We start from the raw sequence: 19844 nt of genomic DNA, 5'->3' as shown, positions 1-19844 counted from the left end.
AATTATACAAGTGCTCAAAGATATGTTTCAATAATGTTAATTGTAGCCAAACTTATAAGAGTCAAAAAGTAGGAACAGGGACTTCCCTGGTGGTCCAGTGGTTAAGAATCCAACTTCCAATGCAGAGGACGTGGGTTTGATCCCTGGTCGGGGAACTAAAATCCCACATGTAGCGGGGCAACTAAGCCTGAGCGTTGCAACTACTGAGCCCACGAGCTCTGGAGCCTGCACGCCACAGGTAGAGAGAAGCCCGAGTGCCGCAATGAAGAGCCCGCGCGCTGCAACAAAGACTCAAAACAGCCAAATAAATATGTTTTTAAAAGTAGGAACAAAAAAAAAAAACAAAAAAACAAAAAAAATAAATAAATAAAAGTAGGAACAACTGCAATAGAAGATTGATTAAAGTACGGTACAACCATAATATAAAATACCATTCAGTCATTAATATGATGAGTAGATGAATATATATTAACCTGGAAAACATTCAAAGATTTTTATTAAGTGAAAAAGCATTTTACAAGGATGTATATACATAGTATAATCTTGTTTTCATTAAAAAAAAAGAAAGGCATTTAATTTATGTATCAATATAGACGATGAAAACAGCCTGGACAACTTATACCAGCGTTCTGTCTGGGCAGTGGAATGATGGCAATATTTTACTTTTTTCTTTTTTCTTGTTTGCATTTTCTACCATGAACAAGTATTATTTTTGTCATTAAAAAACTGAATTTAAAGCAAAACAAAACATATTCTGGTCCTATTGTCATCTACAGCCCTTAAGGAAAAATGTCCAGAAGTTAAATGGGACAAGTCTATAAGTGGGACAAGTCTATCTACTCATTCTTTTTCTGTAATTAAACTTGGTTTTTCTTCAAGCATCAGTATATAAACTAGTCTCATTTAATTCTATTTTTGCTTTAGTTTTTGGCAAAAGAAAATCATTATTTTCTAAAATCATTATTTTCTATGTCTTTTAAAAATTGTTAATGTGAATATTTCATCCAAATTATGGACTACATTGGTTGGAGCCTACCCAGATGCTTCCCATCATTTAGAACATTATTCCAATGGAAAACATTCAGAGTTCCAAATAACAAATTTACAAACTATTTTTTAAAGTGGAGATTTATTGTATTTTATCAAGTTAGAGATACCTGTAACCTGAGGCTCTACAGGAAGGAGATGACAGACACTTAACAGGAATGAGCTGTGCACAGGCAATCACTGCTGCCTGGCTTTTTTGTCCAGAAAGCCCTTCTTCTATTCTACTATAGCAGGTTTCTGTCCCTGCTGTGAAACCTGCTGGGAGGGCCCAGCCCTTTCCAACCTGCTCTTCACCCCACCCTCCTCCATGCCCTCACAGTCACTCATGGTTTAGATGCCAAAGCATTCTATGGGGCTTGGGGCTACCAGTAGTAAACTTTCAGGATGAGCTTAACCCTTTGTAACATTGCTTCAGTGGCAGCAGTTCTGAGTTCATTACAACCTCTGGTTTGGAGTACAGTCCTTTTGCCAGCAGCAACTATGGACTATGTTTGTCACCCTGCTAGAGGTATATAAAAGTTACCTTAAACCTAAGAAATGAGTTTTAGTTTGGAATATAATCAAATTCTGAAATCTTATGGTATTTTACTGTATTTAGCTTCATTTCCCTGTCAGTCATAATTTCCCATACATGCCTAAAAATAAAGAAGTCAACTTCGTAAGACTCATCCTTTTCCGTGAGACAAACTGACTTTGTTTCCTGCCTCTTGCATGGAACTAAAATTCAGGAATTTGCTTTTAACAAAGCAATCTAAACATCAAAAGTATACTACATTCTGTCAGGAGAGAGAGGGAGGCATGCCGTGGGGTCTGTGCAATAATTAACAGTGCTCAACACTGTTCCAAGGTTGTTGTTGTTGTTTAACATATATTAATTCTTTTAATTTTCACAACAGTCTTTTGAGGAACTATTATTACCTCCATTTTACAGTTGAAGAAATTCAGGTACAGAGACTGACTTGCCCAAGGTCTCACAGTTGTTTAAGTGGTAGAGATGGGATTTAAGCCCAGGAATTATGGCTCCTGTGTCGGGGCTCTTAACCATGGTGTCATTTACAGCCTCACTCTTGCTTAGTTGTGCAATGACCGTGATTGTGCCTAGAGTATTGGGTTCTGGACTAGACATGAGGATGCAGCATAGTGATTCCCAGCTTGACAGATGGTTGTAGGAGTAGATCGAAGTCAAGGGGTGTTTAAACTTTTGCTTATGGAATCTTCAAACTAAATCTTGAGTGGAAGCCTAAAATGAAAAACAAATGAAAGTGCTTATAGTTAAAGATATGCAAATTGGACAGTAGACAAAAATATCACGTTTACCTATTAATCTGGTAAGAGTTTGAAATTTTGATATATCCCAGGGTTGCCTAGGGTCTGGGATAAAACATCTTCTCATGCACTGTTGGAAGGAATCTATTGATAAAACAGTATCTGGAAGACAAGGCCGTATGTATTAAAATAAAAAATGTATTGGGGACTTCCCTGGTGGTCCAGTGGTTGAGACTCTGCACTCCCAAGTTCAGGGAACTAGATCTCGCATACTGCAACTAAAAAAAAAAAAAAAAAAAAAAAATATCCCGCATACCACAAGCATGCTGCAACTAAGACCCGGCACAGTCAAGTAAAAAAAAAATTAAAAATTAAAAAAAATTAAAAATGCATCAAGTGTAAACCCAACTATTTTGTGGGAATTTGCTCTATGCATATACTGGCAAATATATGTTGAATATAATGATATTTGATATGACAAAACAATCAACCATCAAATAAAAAAGAGCCCATGTGTTTGTCAGCAGAGAAAAGGTTATATAAATTACAGTACTATATAGTTTTCAAAAGAAAGATGTTGTTGTAAATATGCTGGCTTAGAAAAGGTGTGGAATTTATGTTATTAAGTGAAATGAGTAAGGTACAGAACACTGTATATCTAGATGATTCAATCTTACACACACACACACACACACACACACACACACACACATCATGTGACCCTGTGCATAAAAATCACCACAAAAGATGACAGAAGAACAACAGAAGTTTAAAGTGATTAACTTTGTGTAAATGTTAAGTAATTCTATGTGTGGTTTCCAATTTTTTTCAATTTTTTTAAAACCAGGTTCTGTTACTACTCTTATAAAATTAATAAAATTGACTACTTGAAACACAAGGTCAATTCATACAAAACTTCAAGTAGTTGAATTAAAAATTGTCATTCTTGATATTTAAGATTATAAAAATAAAATATCTGGATAATATACCAAAATAACCCCACCCCCAAACAGATGAAAGTGGAGCCTGGGTTGAAGGACAAGGGAAAACGAGCAGAGCCCTGACCACTCAGGCTTTCCCGGAAATCTCCTTTACCATACTCCAAGGGCTTTGAGCAGCATGGTTTGAAAGCTACAGTTGACCCTTGAACAATGCAGGCCTTAGGGGCGCCTACTCTCCATGAAGTCGACAACCCGCCTATAATTTACAGTCAGCCCTCAGTATTCGCGATTCCTCTGTATCCCTGGATTCAACCAACCTTAGAGTGTAGTACTGTAGTATTTACTGTTGAAAAAACATCTGCTTAAAAGTGTACCTGCCCACTTCAAACCCATGTTGTTCAAGGGTCAATTGCACTAGTGAACCAAAAAGAGCACAGTATCTGAAGTCAGAAGACCTAGGTTCAAACCTGGAATAAACCCATCTAATTTTACAGGATTCACATCAGTAAAATGTAGACCATTCCTCTTTTACATGGCTTTTGTGGAGGGTTAAACGAGATTTATGTAAGAGCACTTTGAAATTGTGAAGTAATATACAGTTTCCTTTTATGAGAGCCTTGACTTGCAAAGGAGAGACCCAACTGGCAATGAGGCATGAGACAGGCTCTGTGCATCTTGGGTAGCCTTGATTATTCACCGAAAAATTGGGTAGGAGGTGACCCTGGGCAGTGTCATGAGGGCGACAACTGGAAGAGTGAGGCTAAGCAAGTTATGCCTCAGTAAACAATATCCTTCTCCTTTGAAACAATCACCAAATTGCAACTAAGAAATTTTTGTTTTCGAGATCTCTCCTCAATGCAATATAAAAGAAGAATGAGGAGCCAATGTGGCTCACTGCTGTATGCCCAGAGCAGCACAGCATTTAGGCACATAGTAGGTTCAATAAAAACCTGCTACATGGGTTAGGAGGGAAAGTCGTAAGGAAAACGTACTGAGCCAACAAAACAAAAACATTGTTAGGGCATGTGACTATGCCTCCTAGTGGAATCCAAATGTGTTTCTCTGAGAGGAAATGTCACACCAGCTATAGAACGATGGGGCGACAGGCCTTGGTAACTTCAGTTCATGTGCCTTGCTAGGCTTTAATATCATACGTCAAACTCCTCAAATTCACAGGCAAAACAAGCATAAACTTATGAGATTTCTTGATCTAATTTTCAAGATGTATTTAAACTTCATTCCAATGAATAAAAACATTTTTTTTAATGTTGGGTCTCAATTGTACATGTGGAGAATTGATTTACACTAAGATGTTTAAAATAGTGTGCAGTTTTCCTTCAGACAAATATCATACAAAATTCACACATCTCAAGCTCCTCCAGCAAGTGTCAATAGTGCCAATTTTATTATTTCCACAGTAGCCATTCTAGAAGATTGCTTTTCCTAGCCTGGATAATATTTCAGCCTACTGCATCTGAAGGCTCTAGTAGGCAACTGCTCAGTTCCAACCACATACTCCCTGATTAGGCATGTAGTTGCCTCTATCTTTAGAAACATTTAATATCACTTTAACCCCCAATATTGCAGGCACTACGCCTTGTTCTCTTTATACGGTGCCTAAAAATTGATGGCAATCTGTATTTACACTAGTTTTAAGAAGAGATTAAACATTAAGTTGAAAAAGAACATCTCCCCCCTCCCCACTATAGGTTAATAAGCAGACTATTTTGGTGCAAGCGCAAAGTCAGTCATGAATACAATGTCTCCAGATTAGAATGATTAATTCACTAGGTTTACTCCCAGTTCCTGAATCTGAACCTTTGATGTTCCTTTTGGCACTGCAAAGGGTATTTATTATCTGTATTTCGGATGTTCCTAGAGTTCCAGTTTTCTTTTATTAAGGTATAGGACCACATTTCATTGCCCAGGGTTTTACTGAAAGCATTACAAACCATACCCTTCCCCCCTTTGCATACTGGACACTGCTTCTCTGTGCTCTCAAGTCATGGAGCTGGACATAATCTGAAATGTGTCCTAAGTGGTTTTGCAAAATGATCACTAGCACAAACTCTTGGCCCCTTTACATGTATTTATGGATATCAAACAACTCATGCGACTCTGTTGGCCTCTTAATGACCTTGAGAATTGCTTTTTCTGAGAAGAGAAACCTTAATAGCACAGAGATGCATAGGAGGTCCCCTCATATTCCAAATAAACAAGTTTCCTTAGCTACTTTTCCATTGTTTGTCTTTCTATAGCTTCATCTTGCCAAGTGGAACAGCAGCTATCATCAGTAAGATAATATCCTTTCCTCCTTTCCTCTTTCTCAGTTATCAGGGTGTCAAATATTAGAAGAACAAAAGATCTGATGTGAGGCATAGGTGACCGACTTAGGAGGAAATCTGTTTTAGATATACCAGTCCATAATTCTGTTTTTCATGTACATTTTACAATCTAAAATATTTACACTCATCTAGTAGCTAGAAACAGTATCCTGTTGCTTAAATATGGTTTCCTTAAGCTTAATTCAGTCAAATACTAATGATCCACATTTCTGCCTTTTTTAAGAAAAAAGTGAAAAAAAAATTGATGTCTTTGGTAGAATGAATCAAGGTCCTCATAATCACACTATTCCAGTGTTGACTGAAAAAGCCTAGGTTTGGGCTTCCCTGGTGGCGCAGTGGTTAAGAATCCGCCTGCCAATGCAGGGGGACAAGGGTTCGAGCCCTGGTCCGGGAAGATACCACTCGCTGCGGAGCAACTAAGCCCGTGCGCCACAACTACTGAAGCCCGCGCGCCTAGAGCCTGTGCTCTGCAACAAGAGAAGCCACCGCAATGAGAAACCCGCGCACCACAACGAAGAGTAGCCCCTGCTCGCTGCAACTAGAGAAAGGCCCGCACGCAGCAACGAAGACCCAATGCAGGCAAAAATAAATAAATAAATATAAAAATAAAAAAAGAAAAAGCCTAGGTTTGAAATCATTCTTTTATATCTCCTTAATTAGGATTGGGAAATCTGAGATATCCTATTTCAACTTCCCTATTTTGCAAAATGAGGAAACTATTGGCTAGAGTAGTAAAATTATAGTTGGAGCCCATGTTCTCTGGCTCCTAGACTTACGCTCTCAAACCTACACCAAGATTGGTAGACGGTAGAGTAGTACAAAAATAGACCAAAAGATCCAATGGTAGTTTTTAGCACTTCATGTTAATGTGTGAGAATCTGCCATACAGCTTTGAATCACCCCAACATAATAAAGCAGGCTCTGACATATTTTATACTGAGACAAAATGAGGAACTCAGATCTTCCAATATTGTCCAAATGTCACATCCAAATGTCTGAATTAAATATTAACTTTCAATAAAGGCAATCAGTGGTAAAAGCAATTATGACTAAGCAAAGAACTTCCAGTTTTTATTTTTCAAACATTTAACAAGAAAAATATTCAACCAAAGTTTTAAAAATTAGAATGGATTAATTTACAATAAAATAGTCAACTTAAAATATCAGCCCTTTCATTTAGGGCCAAGGAGGCCAATAGTTCCTGCTTAAACAGCAGAACTGCACAATTGACATTTTTTACCTATATTTAATGGCACAGAAATATAAAAGTCATACAACTTCCATTGAGATCCTCCCTTGCCTCTAGAGAATTCATACAATTGCTTCTTAGGTCAGTACTCAGGCCTTTAAAAATTACCAGTTATATTTTGAAATATATCTACAATTACTCTGATAACAAGAACACTTTAAAAACAATTCTTATAAGAAACACCTTAAAATAATTTCGTGGCACATTAGGTTTCTTAAAGAAACAGCAAAGATGAAAAATAATGTACAAGAATTATAGTCTCTTGTTTATAGAAACCACCCAAATTAAATACTTTCTCTAATTTAATTATCCTTGCTTCTTATAATTTATTAGCAGAGATGAATTACAAGAAGCAGAATGCACCCTTTTTTGGTTCTTGGTTGTAGCTGCCAGCTTAAGAGTTCATGACTGTAAATGTAAAGCAAAACATGACTATGCTCACAAATTCCGGAATGGAAAAAAACCAGACTATCTCTTTAAAGTGTTTCTCTATTCTTGCTTTCAAGTCAAGACAAAAAATTCACAGCAGTTTAAAGGATGATGAAAGACTAAACATGGGGCCCACTACAATACAGATTGAGGATACTTTTACCTATTACACTCCTGAAGTGAAAACTGTAATAAGTACGATATGACCAAGTAGCATTCTATAGTAAGCTGTTGGAGCAAATACAGCACTCAACAGATTCATTGACACACAGGCATGGTAGCCTTCACACAGAACACCTTATTTTCACAATCTTGAATGTACAACCTTTAAGAAACAGACAGACATAAAGTAATATGTAATTTATGACAGCTGGCCAGGCACTTAACTTGGGGAAAGAGACTTCCAGATTTTGAGGTAAACTGTAATTGTTTTCAGCAATTACAAACATATTCTAAAAACTATCTGATACCACACTAACTGAAGTTATTCAGCGTTTTAACTGTCAGTTTGTCACTCTACTGTGCCAAAATTCATACCAAAGTGTAACTCTTTAAGAAGCTATTAAAAGAACATTTTCAAGTCTGAATTTTGGCCCCATTTAGATACTACTGTGCTTAGAACATACTTGAGAAAACTAAAAGATACAAACATACAAGGGTAATGGGCACAAGAGCCTAAAATGAGTTGTTTTCCCCCCAATTTGACATTCATAAGAATCACACAGTCAGTCACATAGACAAAAGAAGAAGAGGAAGACAATGACAACTGAGGTGACAAGTCTCCATCTATCCTCAAGAAAATGAGAGCAATGCTCCAAGAGGAGCAGAAGCAAAGTGGCAGAGTTTCTGTTTACCGGCGTGGACTGTGAAAGCTCTCAGAATTAACACGAAGGAGCACAACTCTCTGGGTTTTTCATTCTCTGGGTACATTATGTTTCTTCTTCTCTTCCGAATTCATTTCAAGGCAATGTGAAATTTGCTTAATAAATGAAAATTCGTATTAGAAGAGGACCTCAGTAAGTATTTACACATTAGAAGACGAGAACAGGAAGTGGTCGTTTTGGAAGTATTCTTTCATCAAAAGTTATCCAAGTCTATTACTCATTAGAATTATCAGGATATTATCTGCAAATGGAAAAGCCAAGCCTCCAAATCCTCATAACTATTAATTATATTCTCTATTCCCTTCTCAAACAGCAATTCCAATCCAAAGGCTACTTCTTGTTCAGAACAAGAACAAACTCATCAGCTTATCTGGTATACCCAGACTAATTAATCAACATCCCGTTTTAAACCCTCAAAGAACATTATGAATAAAGAAAAATTTAAAAATTTTGATCTGAGGTATCCTCATTCTCAAAAACATGAGAAAAAATATTGGCTTAATTTGGTTTCCATGTAGCTAAAAACAGAGTCTAGATCCTTTATTTATAAAGACTTCTAAGCTGACCCTTCTCAGGATAACAAGTTTTTCCAGTCATGGTTAAGAATTTGTGCTAACTGACCTCTTCTCTCCTTGCAGGCCTAACCACGTGCATCTGGCAAAACTACTAGCTGGAATTAATGGTGCAATGAGGAAATGTGGAAGAATTTCTCTCTGTGATGCTAACTGGCTCACTGAAGTTTTGAAACTGTGACCCTGGTCTATTAGCACCACGCTTTACTCAACTGAAATAATCAAGCCACTGCTATGGGGTGAAGGACAGGGGATGGAGTGAGAAGGGGACTGAGGGCAATTATATACATGAATAATTACCATGATATGCAGTGAAAATTTGTCTATTAACATATTTGAGGCTTGAGAATCATTGATCACAGCTATTAAGTAAACCTGCATCTAATTTTATAATTTTGAACACCTGCAAATATAGACTTTCTGATATGACCCAAATTTAAATATGAATGGAAGTTCATTGAACATTAGATTATCAGTAAGCTAGAAGAAACAAATTATATACATTTTGCAGGTAGTAAACTACCAAAACAAAAAAAAAGTGGAGATTAGGTAAAAAGTAAGCAAAATTATCCCTAATCATTTATAGTCTCACCTTTCTCTTGGGAGAGCCCCAAAACAGGTCTCTAGAAAATCAACTTCATACATGTAAGAAATGGCATCTGCTATCATATTGGTATATCTTTCCCTCAAAGCTAGACGGGTCACAGACATATCTCGCACAATCATTTTCATGTATAACAGTTTCTAAGACATCTATTCCACTGAAGTATTGTAAAGGAAGTCTACAAACCACTTCCAGGAAAAAGGCACTTCATTGTGAAAGTCAGATTTAATTACAAGAAAGTCGAGAAGACGAGGATAGACTCAAAAAAGTCAGTATTCACTTTTGTATTTCTGAATACAGAGCAGATGCCAGTTTATAGAATATAGCTGATAACATTACAAACAAACCAAACAGCAACATTAACTATATTCTCAGCAAAACAGTAATTTATGACATTTCTCCAAAAACCAACATAGTTCCAAGTTCAACAGTAAAAAGGAAAAAAAAATCACCAGCAGTTGCTACTTCAGAGCTCAAGACATTGTTTTCTACAGAATTTCATGTTTCTACAGTTTGGTTCTCTGTTTCAGAGCATTAATTCCTTTTCAGATGAAAAACCTGGGGTGGTGGAGGTTGGTTTGTGTGTGCTCGGGGAGAACCCAGGGTGGAGAAATACTGGGAGTAACAAGAGGTTCATTTCTCTGGTCAGACAACCAAGTGAGGAGGTAGTTACTCTGAGAACTTCTCAAATAGAGAATATTATACTGATCTACTGAGAGTTGGGGAAATCACAGGAGCTTCTTTGTGAGACTGAAGATAGCAACAGCAATACTTCTCCTCCAGGGAAGTCAGGACCAAGGTGTCAGTGCAGCTGAAATAAAGATGGAATCTGTATAAATGGTACATAGAGAGTATTAGAAAGACAAGGTTACAAAATCAACATAAATGATAATACATTCGTTTCCAAACCCGTCCTACCTTGACGGTGGCTCTTTTCTGATGCTAGAACTTTAAAAGTATCTATGAGAAAAGAATACACACCATGTCATCATCATGTAGTGATCCTTCAAGTTCCTGGTAATACATTTCATAAACAATGTCTTCTAATTTCTAATATTATTGAAAATTTAATAGTCTGTAAAATAATTAAATGTTTTAAAAACAGTTTAGGCTGTGGTACTCTCAGAAAGGGTGCCATAAGGAAAGTTCTTTATTTTATAGCTGTAAGTGAGCAGAAACTGTTAAATAGCAACACAGAAAAGATAATAGCAACACTCCTCCAAATTGCCTAAATAATGTTTATAATTATGTCAAGAGACCACATGCTCACCTTGTTACATCACTACACATGGCAATCCCATACAACCTTGAGTCCCATCATCACTGCTGTTGAGTTTTTTCATTCGGTACTGACGTATTTCTCTTACCAGTGTGTAAAAGGCATCTTCAACACCCTATAAAAGAGAGAAAATGATAAAGACAGATTAACAGACACAACCCAAGTTGTAAGTTCTCTCTCATTTGTACTTCTTTATGTGGATTTAAAATTGCAATTATTAAATTATTAGCTGATAAAATAGGCTGATTCAGCATTCCTATTGAGTCACATTAGCAGGATGATATACAATAGCACTTTCTGCAAAGATAACATTTAAGTAAAGGAAAATGGATAACATGGGACATACAGAACTACCAGATCTAAAGATTCCATTCAGGAGGGCCTATGCCTTAAATAGTAGCTGGTGTTGATAGATGAAGGACTAATGTTTTAAGTATCTTTAATCAAGGGTCTTCATTTTAGAAATATTTGTACATGTTAACTTGCATGAGTAAAAAAGAAACCACACTTGAATATTAATAAATTCATTTTGGGTTTAAACTGAAGATTAAAAAAATAGAACAGTATTAAAAAAATCCAAAACAGCAAAGAACGTGGATCACGTCTCTAGTGAAGAGTCAGTCAATCAAACTTTTCTGCCTTAAATAAACCCTTGCCAGATGCTAAAAGCTGTACTATACCTGTCTGGTCTTGGCTGAGGTTTCAATGAATGGAATCCCATAACTCTTGGCCAGTTCATGGGCTTGTTTTGTGTCAACTGTCCTTGTTGGCAAATCACACTTGTTTCCTACTAGCACCATAGGTACATCATCTGAGTCTTTTACACGCTTAATCTGTTCCCTAAAAAAGGGAATATGTTATCATAACAGAAGAATAAACGTTTAGGAAGGAATAAACAGCTAGGGCAAAAAAGAAAATCTAGCAAATTTCACCTAGCCCTATTAGCTTCTATACTGAGTTTCACTTTTTTTCTACTTATAAAAGGCCTTGCATACTAAGAAGACTGGTGTAGACTTGATGCAGCAGCCGCAGGGAAGCCAAGTACCAGTTCACCTTCTATCTTGACACATGTCCCTGTTAGGCTCCTTGATTCTCCAAAAAGCTTGGCTCTGGAGTTAAATAGCAACTCGAAATCACACTCTAGGTTAAGGTCTGAAGTATAAAAAGTAAATCTTACTGCCTCCAAATAACTTTTTGAAGCTCCCTTGAGAGTGACAGTATTTAATGAAAGACAGTCTATCCACTTCTCTAGATGGGTGGTGTCCAAACATTTTCTTCAAACAAATTATAGCTGTAAGTCCAAGATGTAAAATAGGAAACACCAGAACTGCTCTTATTAACAGGGGACTAAAGGATTTGAACTCCCAACTGACAGTTCTCTCTTCAATGACAAGTAAGACATACCACACAGCAGTTTGGAAACTACTGTTCCAGATTCTCTTGATCAACCCTGTCCAATAGGAATTATTATGATGATGGAAATGTTCTCTAGCTGCACTGTCCAACTATATATGCTAGTCATATGAAGCTACTGAACACCTGAAAAGTCAGTTGCTAATGGGGCCGACGAACTGATTTTTAAGTTGTTTAATTTTAATGAATTTATTTATTTTAAAATAAATTTATTTATTTTAAAATAAATTTATTTATTTTTGGCTGTGTTGGGTCTTTGTTGCTGTGCACAGGCTTTTCTCTTTGTTGCTGTGGCGAGCAGGGGCTACTCTTTGTTGTGCTGTGCAGGCTTCTCATTGCAGTGGCTTCTCTTGTTGTGGAGCACAGGCTCTGGGTGCACGGGCTTCAGTAGTTGTGGCACACAGGCTCAGTAGTTGTGGCACACAGGTTTAGCTGCTCCACGGCCTGTGGGATCTTCCCGGATCAGGGCTTGAACCCATGTCCCCTGCACTGGGAGGCAGACTCTCAACCACTGCACCACCAGGAAAGCCCAATTTTAACAAATTTAAATTTAAACCACATATGGTTTGTGGCTACCATACTGCACAGCACTGCTCTAGACTCTACCCTGGGATTACATACAAAGTCATGTACTTGAAATGCATTTCACTGGCTATCTGCAGAACTGAGCTTTGGTGTGATGGCAGTAACCTATGTGAAGGGATAATATAAGACAACCTAAGGAGAAAAACGATTTCTAGAAATTCAGCAAATAGTTTTTTGGTGCTTGCCAAGTGCTAAGCTTTTTATTAAGTGCTGCTATTAACTGCAGAGAGAAAATGGAAAGTAGAGCAGGTTTAGGGGAAGAAAACCAGTTTTAGACTAGTTTGTTTCTGAGAGTCGACATCGTCATATGGATGGAGCATACGCCAAGACTCAGGCTACAGGCAGAACGCTTGTGTAGCATTTACTCTGTGCTAAACACGGCTCTGAGTGATTCACATATTTATTAACTCGTTTAATTTTCAGAGCAACTCTTGGTAGGTACTACCATCTCCACATTATAGATAAGGAAACTGAGGCCCAGCAATTTAGTAGTTTGCCCCAAAGTTCCATGGCTAAGAGATGATGGAGCCAAGTTTCAACCCAGGCAGAGTCTGTATTCTTAACCATTATATTATTCTGCCTAAAGAACACAGAGCTAAGAAAAAGGAGCCCTGGGTTTTTGGTCCTGGCTCTGCTATGAATAATAATCATGACTATGAAAACCTAACAAACCACCTTCTGAACTTCGTTTCTGTAAAATAAGAATGTTGTATTAGAACTTTTATGGTCCAACTGAGCTTTGAAACTTTAAGGTTCTGTGGAGAAAGACCATCTTTATCTAACCCCCCTTTGCCTTGCTTTCATCTTTATCTAACCCCCCACCCCCCATTTGTTTCTTCCCACTATCTTCTCTATTACTTACTGAAGAATGTTTCTCAGAGGTGTTTTCCTCTCTGTGATCTCTCATAACACCTCTAGTTCTGAATCACTCCCATTAGCAAGCAAGCTTCATTTATGTATTATCAGGCATTCTAGACATAGTAGCTTATATAAAATAAACTTCAGTATTAACTTTCAGTAATAACCCCAGATTCTCAATGTCACAACCTAAAAGCAATTCTTTTCATAATGAAAAAATTGCATCTTCCCTAGTGTGGTATCCTCATTCTCACCCCAAAACTTCAGAACACACTTAAAGATCATCCTTTCAGAAAAAACAATGCTCCTAGTACCTGTAGAGGTTAATATCTGCAAATGATTTGCTATTATTGATGGCAAATACACAAAGGAAGCCTTCGCCTGTCCTCATGTATTGGTCTCTCATGGCACTGTACTCCTCTTGTCCAGCTGTATCCAGTATGTCCAACAGACAGGTTTCACCATCTATAACCACCTGTTTTCGGTAAGAATCCTGGGGTGGGGAGGGGGGCAGGGAGAGAGGGAGATTCCATTTTTATTAAAAATCACAGGGAATGCAATGCTATTGCTAAGGTTAAATAAGCTCCTAACCAAGTCCAATTCTGTCTCTTTGGTTTGTCCCTCAAACTGCTGATATATAATCACAAACAGAAAGTACTTAATGTCACCCTAGGAAAAAAGCCCCAAATGCTATATGCCTATAGAAAGGAAAATGTGGTCACTCTGTTCCCGGAAAAGATGAAGAAAACATGGTAACTGAAAAGACAGTTCGACCGCACTTAGACTAGAGATTACGTTCACTGAAGTATGAACTGTACTTCTTCTTTGAGTTGTTTATTGTCCATTTACAATTCTAAACACACCTCCACCAATTATAACTTGGTCCAGGATGCACTATCTTTTGTGTTTATGATTAAATACACAAATACCTTTTATTTCAGACAAGGTTATAATATCAAAATATTTTTCTCATCATGACAGACTGTACCTCTGGGGAATATTCCTGAATCAAATTCCTAAAGGTTCCAAACGTGGTATAGTTAATTAATTCCTTGGGAAGACAGACATGCATAGATCATATTAAAAAAAAAATTTCAATTTGACTCTAAGGCAAAAATTTTACTTGTATTTTAATATTTATGTTCTGGGAATTCAGTTCAAAGAAAATAACCTCATCACACTTAGTAAAGATCTGGCTCCAGAAACAGTATGTAACATAGTTTGCCAGCCCATTTGCATTGAACAGCGCCTCTGTAACTCACGCCATTGCGGGACTGTAATATACTTTCAAATTAACATAGAATTCACATTGTCCAAATTTCCTTAAAGCATGAAATAGGGTCAAATGTATGAGTGTTCTGAGGAAATAAGCAAAATTAAAATGATAAAGATAGGTTTTAGTCAAACTAATTTATGATAATACAAGTCAGAGAAGTGGTCATTTCCTGGCAGGATAGGGGGGTTTACTGACTAGAAAGGGGCGTGAAAGAACTCTCTTGGGCATTGGAAATAGTCTATATTTTTATCTATGCGGCGGTTACATAAGTGTACACAAATTTAAAGCCACTGAGCTATAGATGTAAGATTTATATACCTTATGTATATTACCTCACAAACAAATAAAACTCTGAAAAATAATAAAATGTTCTAACCATTAATACTAAAGCTGGTAAGCCTAAAATAAAACTTTGCCAAGGACTAATGACTAATTTTTAATAATGGCTATATTAGAGTTAGCTTGCATTAAACACTCAATGGCTGGGTGGTACGAAGACCAGCATGTGGATTAAAATAATCTCTAGAGTTAGACGTTTCTAAACGGAATAAGATTACAAACTCTTTACTTAAAGGACTTCAGATAACATTTACTGAAGCCAATCTATAACATGAACTCCCACAAAAACAACAGAAACTTTAAATAAGTGATAATTACACAGTGTGTTAGCATCCACAAAAATTTAACATATTTGATTTTTCACAACATCCCCTGGGTGTCAGGCAAGACAGGTTTATGGTAATTTAACAGATGAGAAAAGTGATTTGCTCACTATCATATAACTAACTGCAAACAGGGACTGTATTCCTAGGCACAGTGACTCAAAATCTCATGCTCTTTCTTCCCCAACCCACAGTCTCAGCTGCTTCAAGTGGCTAAGAAACACTCAGATCTCTGAATCCTTCATCTCCATCCTGCTATCATTCAGGTATTCTATGACCTGTGTTTCTTTTTAACGGAGCTGTCATATGTGGAGAAACTAAATGAGTCCAACACTGAGTTTGTAACCGTTTTCAAAACTGTTAAAAACTGTAAACTTTTTAGAAAATCATCAGTAGCTAATAAAAGTGAACTCTTCTCCAAAAACAGGTAAAGCTTTACTTACTGTATTACTGAACACAGTGCCCCAAATAACTTTTATTTTCTCTCCTGATTATTCCTTTAGCTAAGGAATAGGTGAAAGGTATGGGAAAGGGAATGGGTTAAGAGTAAACCGAAAGAGAGAGGTATGGTCAGCGGACTGCCTCTGGGCCTCACCTCTATGGTGGGATCATATTCATCTACAAAGTGGTTCTGGATCAGCTGGATTGTCAGTGCGCTTTTCCCAACACCACCTGCTCCAACCACCACCAGTTTGTACTCAGTCATTTCACACCAGCAAGAACCTGTGGGAAAGCAGCAATTAGGGTTAACTGTCGAACCACATCTACAGTACTTCAAAGCTTTCTGTAATCAACAGTAACTAAAACCAGAGTCTGAAATGTATTGGTTCCGTACACGTTCATCGCCACTTGGTTCTCAAAGTGATTCAGGAGTGCAAAAACACTTGCAGGTTACTGTGGATCTCAGAATTCGGGACTAGTCTTCTAGCTACCCCCACCCTCGTCTATTTTTCAGTAGCCCTTGGGCCCCGCCCTCAGCCTAAGGTAAAGAAAACCCCCCTTCCTACTCCTTTAAATCTTCTGAGCTCTGGGGGGCGGCCTCCAGACCGTCTCCCCTTCTCTCTATCCCGCCTGTCTCCAAAGAGCTCCCCCGTAGGGCTCAAAACGAAGGACCCCCCCGCCCAGGGCCTTTGTCTCCAGCTCGTAGATTCCGCTCGATTCCTGGCAACAAGGAGTCGTCAGCATGCTCCAGAGTCGAACGCTACACACGCCAGAGCCTTACCTCAAGCTCCACTGCCTCCGCTTCGGACAGATTTGGACCACAACCGGGAAAATTGTTGGAGACCCCGGAACCGCCATGAACAGCCCCCACCAGGGAGCGGCACTTCCGGCCCCGCCCGCTACGCAATCAGTCGGCGCCCCAGGCGCCGGAGTCCCCGCCCCGGCCACGTGGGCCTCCGACCCAGGAGTCACGCGGCAGGCCGCACCCAGACCCACCCCTCCCATACAGGACGTTTTAATAATGAAAGCGCTAGGTGCTAGTGTCTCAAAAATCAGTAAAACTTTATTCGCTTCCATTCTTTCGCCATTAACAGAAAACTGGAGAAAGCAAAAGTGTTAACGTGTTTACAAAGATAAATGGCCTCTTTACCCAGAGAAGATCAAAACCTCAAACGACAACGGGGAAGATAAAACACCCTCCCCCACATCCCCTGAGCTGACCCTTGTCATCTTAGACAAAGCCTTCAGTCCACTGGCCAGGGACCCTGTACGTGGCCAATTCAAGTTGAGGGCCAAGAAATCAGACCAATCCTTTCCCATGATATAAAGCCGAACAGAAGCTACACCAAGGGTCAAGTGCCTGTACTTTTTACAGGACACAGGAACCAGGCGGCTACTTATAAAAAAAACAAGATTCATTTCAGGCACAACTTTTTTATTATTTTTTGTTTGTTTTTGTTTTGTTTTGAAATCAGTAAAAGAAACTGGGTCCTAGAAGCTGCAGTGATCTAAGCAGCAGCAAGTTTGTGCATTCATCCTTTTGTTTTTCTTTAAATACGTTTAAATTATCACACTGCTGGCACACCTCATTTGCATGAAATTCTGCACCATATATACTAATTGTGGTAAAGTTACAACCCCCATCCGGGGCGGGGGGGGAGGGGGAACTACCCTGGAAGATAATTTTCACTGAAATCTAACCAAACTTCATTAAGTGGACTGTGATAAGATTATAAATGGTATGAAAAATAACATTTTAACATTTGGCCATCAACTTAAAGAACTGGTTTGCCTATACAAATTTTTGTAATTTTTAATATATTCTACCATCATATGGTCCTCAGAATTAAAGCATAATGAACAGAAAAGAAAAGGAAAAAGAATGCAACTGAGTGCTAAGGCAGAACATCTTGCCAAAAGTAATGAAGGTAGAGTATATATACTAAGTATCAAGTGCAGAATTTCATAGGGCCAACAAGGTAACAGTCTATATTTTTCACTTACACAGGCAGAAGTGGATTTTGCAATTACCAGTTGCGTTAAATGCACCAAATAAAGCTCCTAAAATTGATTCTATAAGGCGCCACCTTAAGTTTTCCAGGCTGCAACTGTGCATAATTTTAAAATGGTTTTCTTAAATTTATTTATTTTTTTAAACATAACACGAGGAAGGTGTTAAAACTGGTGTAACAGCTCAATAGAATAAGTATTCCAGATTTTGGGAGGGATGAAGAGGGAGATATTCAGAACCCTTCACCAGAATCCCCCCAACTTGATCATAGTGGATTAATGATGTGCTTTGTGGATGTGGTTAGTCAATGACACCAGCTTGACGGATCTTTCTTTCGGCACCAAATCCCTGTGAGGAAATAAAATTGCAGTTAATGACCTGGGTGTATGACAATCATTGTACATTCACAATTCCAAAAGGGACTACCAAAGCATTACTCTCAATCACCACCAATTCTTTTGCAGAGGAGGAAATCTATAGTAAGCCTTCCTAAACTATGTTCAAAGTATCAGGAACACCAAGAAATGTTCCTCTTACTGTAAGCAACCATTACGTTAGGGGCTGAACCAATGTGCAGGGATGCTAACTAGTTATGACAGCAATACTGAAGCACCTTGGTAAAAAGTAAGCTCTTTGAGTTCTGCTAAAATAGGTTCTCAAGTAGTATGCTGGTCTATCAGTTGCCCCCATCCACCCAAAACCTTGTATGCCCTCATACCATTGAGTTATCTGGTCCCCTTGGCTGACGAAGAACCATTAGGCGAGGAGCACTGGCATCATCCAGGGTGATGTTCTTCAAGCGATTGACCAACCTATCAGGTCGTGGAGCTGCAACAGCCTTGGGGCCCTCGCTGTAACAAAGTCAATAGGTGAGAAGCAGCAACACTTGATGGGAAGAAAAGTACATGCAGAGTAGTGTGTCTTCTACCTAACTACCCAAATGACTCAGTTTTAATGAGGGGAGACTCTTGCCTCACCTAGCCAACTAACTAACTAGCAAGACAGGGCAGACAAGTTTATGTTTTTATTCTGAACTCAATGTTTATTACTGCTTAGGAGCTGGAAGAATCATTTGGGTGAGGGTCATCCCGAGACCGGTCTGCAACCAGAAAACTAGTTCCACAGACACATAAAACAATGTAGCAGGTATGGAAAAACATTAGAAAAGGAAAATATGAAGAAATATTTCCAGAGACTTCCAGCTCCTCTCATGCTATTTTGTTATTAAAACAAAACAAAAACATAGTGCCAGAAATGCTAAACTACAAAATTTAGACAATGAAGAAACAACCAGAAAGTGGCAGAAGAGGATTAAAAAAAAAGCAGTGATGGAAAAGTGAAAAAATATGATAAAGCAGAGATTACGAAAGAGACAGTCCAGGGAGGTTACTAATCAACAACAACAAAGAACTCACCAGACTCGCCAAACATTACAAGCACTGCACTTGCCAGTGCGCTGATTAAAAATCACTGAGAATTCCACCTCATCTCCTGCCTGTAGCTCAATGCCATCCTGAACTTCTTTCACATGGAAAAAGAGCTTCTTGCTATCTCCTACTTCATAGTTAATGAAGCCAAACTGAAATTTTAAAAAGACAGCATAAAAAAGACATACCACACAGCAGGGAAAAGAAACTCACGTTGAATGAAGCACAATTTGCCCTTAGCTAGTGGGGTTTATAAAATGTGGCGTCAGCGCTGATGCTCGCTGCCTGGGCTATAACAACAGCATATGGGTCTGCAAAACTTGTCAGGGAAGAAATGTATCTTTGAAACCAGTGCCATCCACTCTATCATAGCCTGAGAAACAAAGAAAGGTCACCTTGCCTACATATATTGTATGAACTATGCTTTTGAATTAAGCAAAATCATTAGGAAGCTGTTACTTGAACATATGCATTGTTTTGATACCTTCCAAAATTATTAAGCTGGGTTATGGTATTATTAGAAACAGCCATACAAAATGTTAGTCACTGTACTGA

General features: G+C 38.2%; 2 protein-coding genes across 9 annotated transcripts in view; both read right to left on the bottom strand.

The window, feature by feature from the left end:
* Positions 1-479: 479 nt before the first annotated feature.
* On the bottom strand, positions 480-16798 carry NRAS (NRAS proto-oncogene, GTPase). 3 transcript variants are annotated; one of them, XR_004485490.2, is made up of 8 exons: positions 16633-16786; positions 16006-16133; positions 13787-13965; positions 11297-11456; positions 10608-10731; positions 10256-10297; positions 8132-10166; positions 480-2287 (listed from the first exon to the last, which is right to left on the bottom strand). XR_004485490.2 is itself a non-coding variant. In XM_004263227.3 (7 exons), the coding sequence occupies exons 2-5, from the start codon at positions 16114-16116 to the stop codon at positions 10612-10614; spliced, it is 570 nt and encodes a 189-aa protein (XP_004263275.1). In that variant the 5' UTR covers positions 16117-16133; positions 16633-16798; the 3' UTR covers positions 6643-10148; positions 10256-10297; positions 10608-10611. The 3 variants fall into 3 exon arrangements, 2 of the variants coding, with proteins under 2 accessions (XP_004263275.1, XP_033291927.1); XM_004263227.3 differs by lacking the exon at positions 480-2287 and having other exon boundaries at positions 6643-10148; positions 16633-16798; XM_033436036.2 differs by lacking the exon at positions 480-2287 and having other exon boundaries at positions 6643-10166.
* Positions 16799-16889: 91 nt separating this feature from the next.
* Positions 16890-19844, bottom strand: part of CSDE1 (cold shock domain containing E1) — a 36071-nt gene continuing 33116 nt past the window's right edge. For all 6 annotated transcript variants that reach the window (XM_049710163.1, XM_049710166.1, XM_033436017.2 and 3 more), the window contains 3 exons: positions 19278-19441; positions 18581-18713; positions 16890-18210 (listed from right to left, as the gene is read on the bottom strand). In XM_049710163.1, the coding sequence (XP_049566120.1) occupies positions 18163-18210; positions 18581-18713; positions 19278-19441 (345 nt within the window). In that variant the 3' untranslated portion in view covers positions 16890-18162. The remainder of the gene's footprint in view (positions 18211-18580; positions 18714-19277; positions 19442-19844) is intronic.

The sequence above is a fragment of the Orcinus orca genome, chromosome 1, assembly GCF_937001465.1.
Source record: "Orcinus orca chromosome 1, mOrcOrc1.1, whole genome shotgun sequence".
Classification (NCBI taxonomy): domain Eukaryota; kingdom Metazoa; phylum Chordata; class Mammalia; order Artiodactyla; family Delphinidae; genus Orcinus; species Orcinus orca.
This window is presented reverse-complemented; position numbering and strand designations above follow the sequence as displayed.

Coding starts and splice junctions, on each gene's coding strand:
- NRAS (XM_004263227.3), bottom strand. CDS start 16,116: ATGACTGAGTACAAACTGGTGGTGGTTGGAGCAGGTGGTGTTGGGAAA. Junction 13,966..16,005: donor AATATGATCCCACCATAGAG/GTGAGGCCCAGA, acceptor TCCCCACCCCAG/GATTCTTACCGAAAACAGGT. Junction 11,457..13,786: donor GCAGATATTAACCTCTACAG/GTACTAGGAGCA, acceptor TCCCTTTTTTAG/GGAACAGATTAAGCGTGTAA.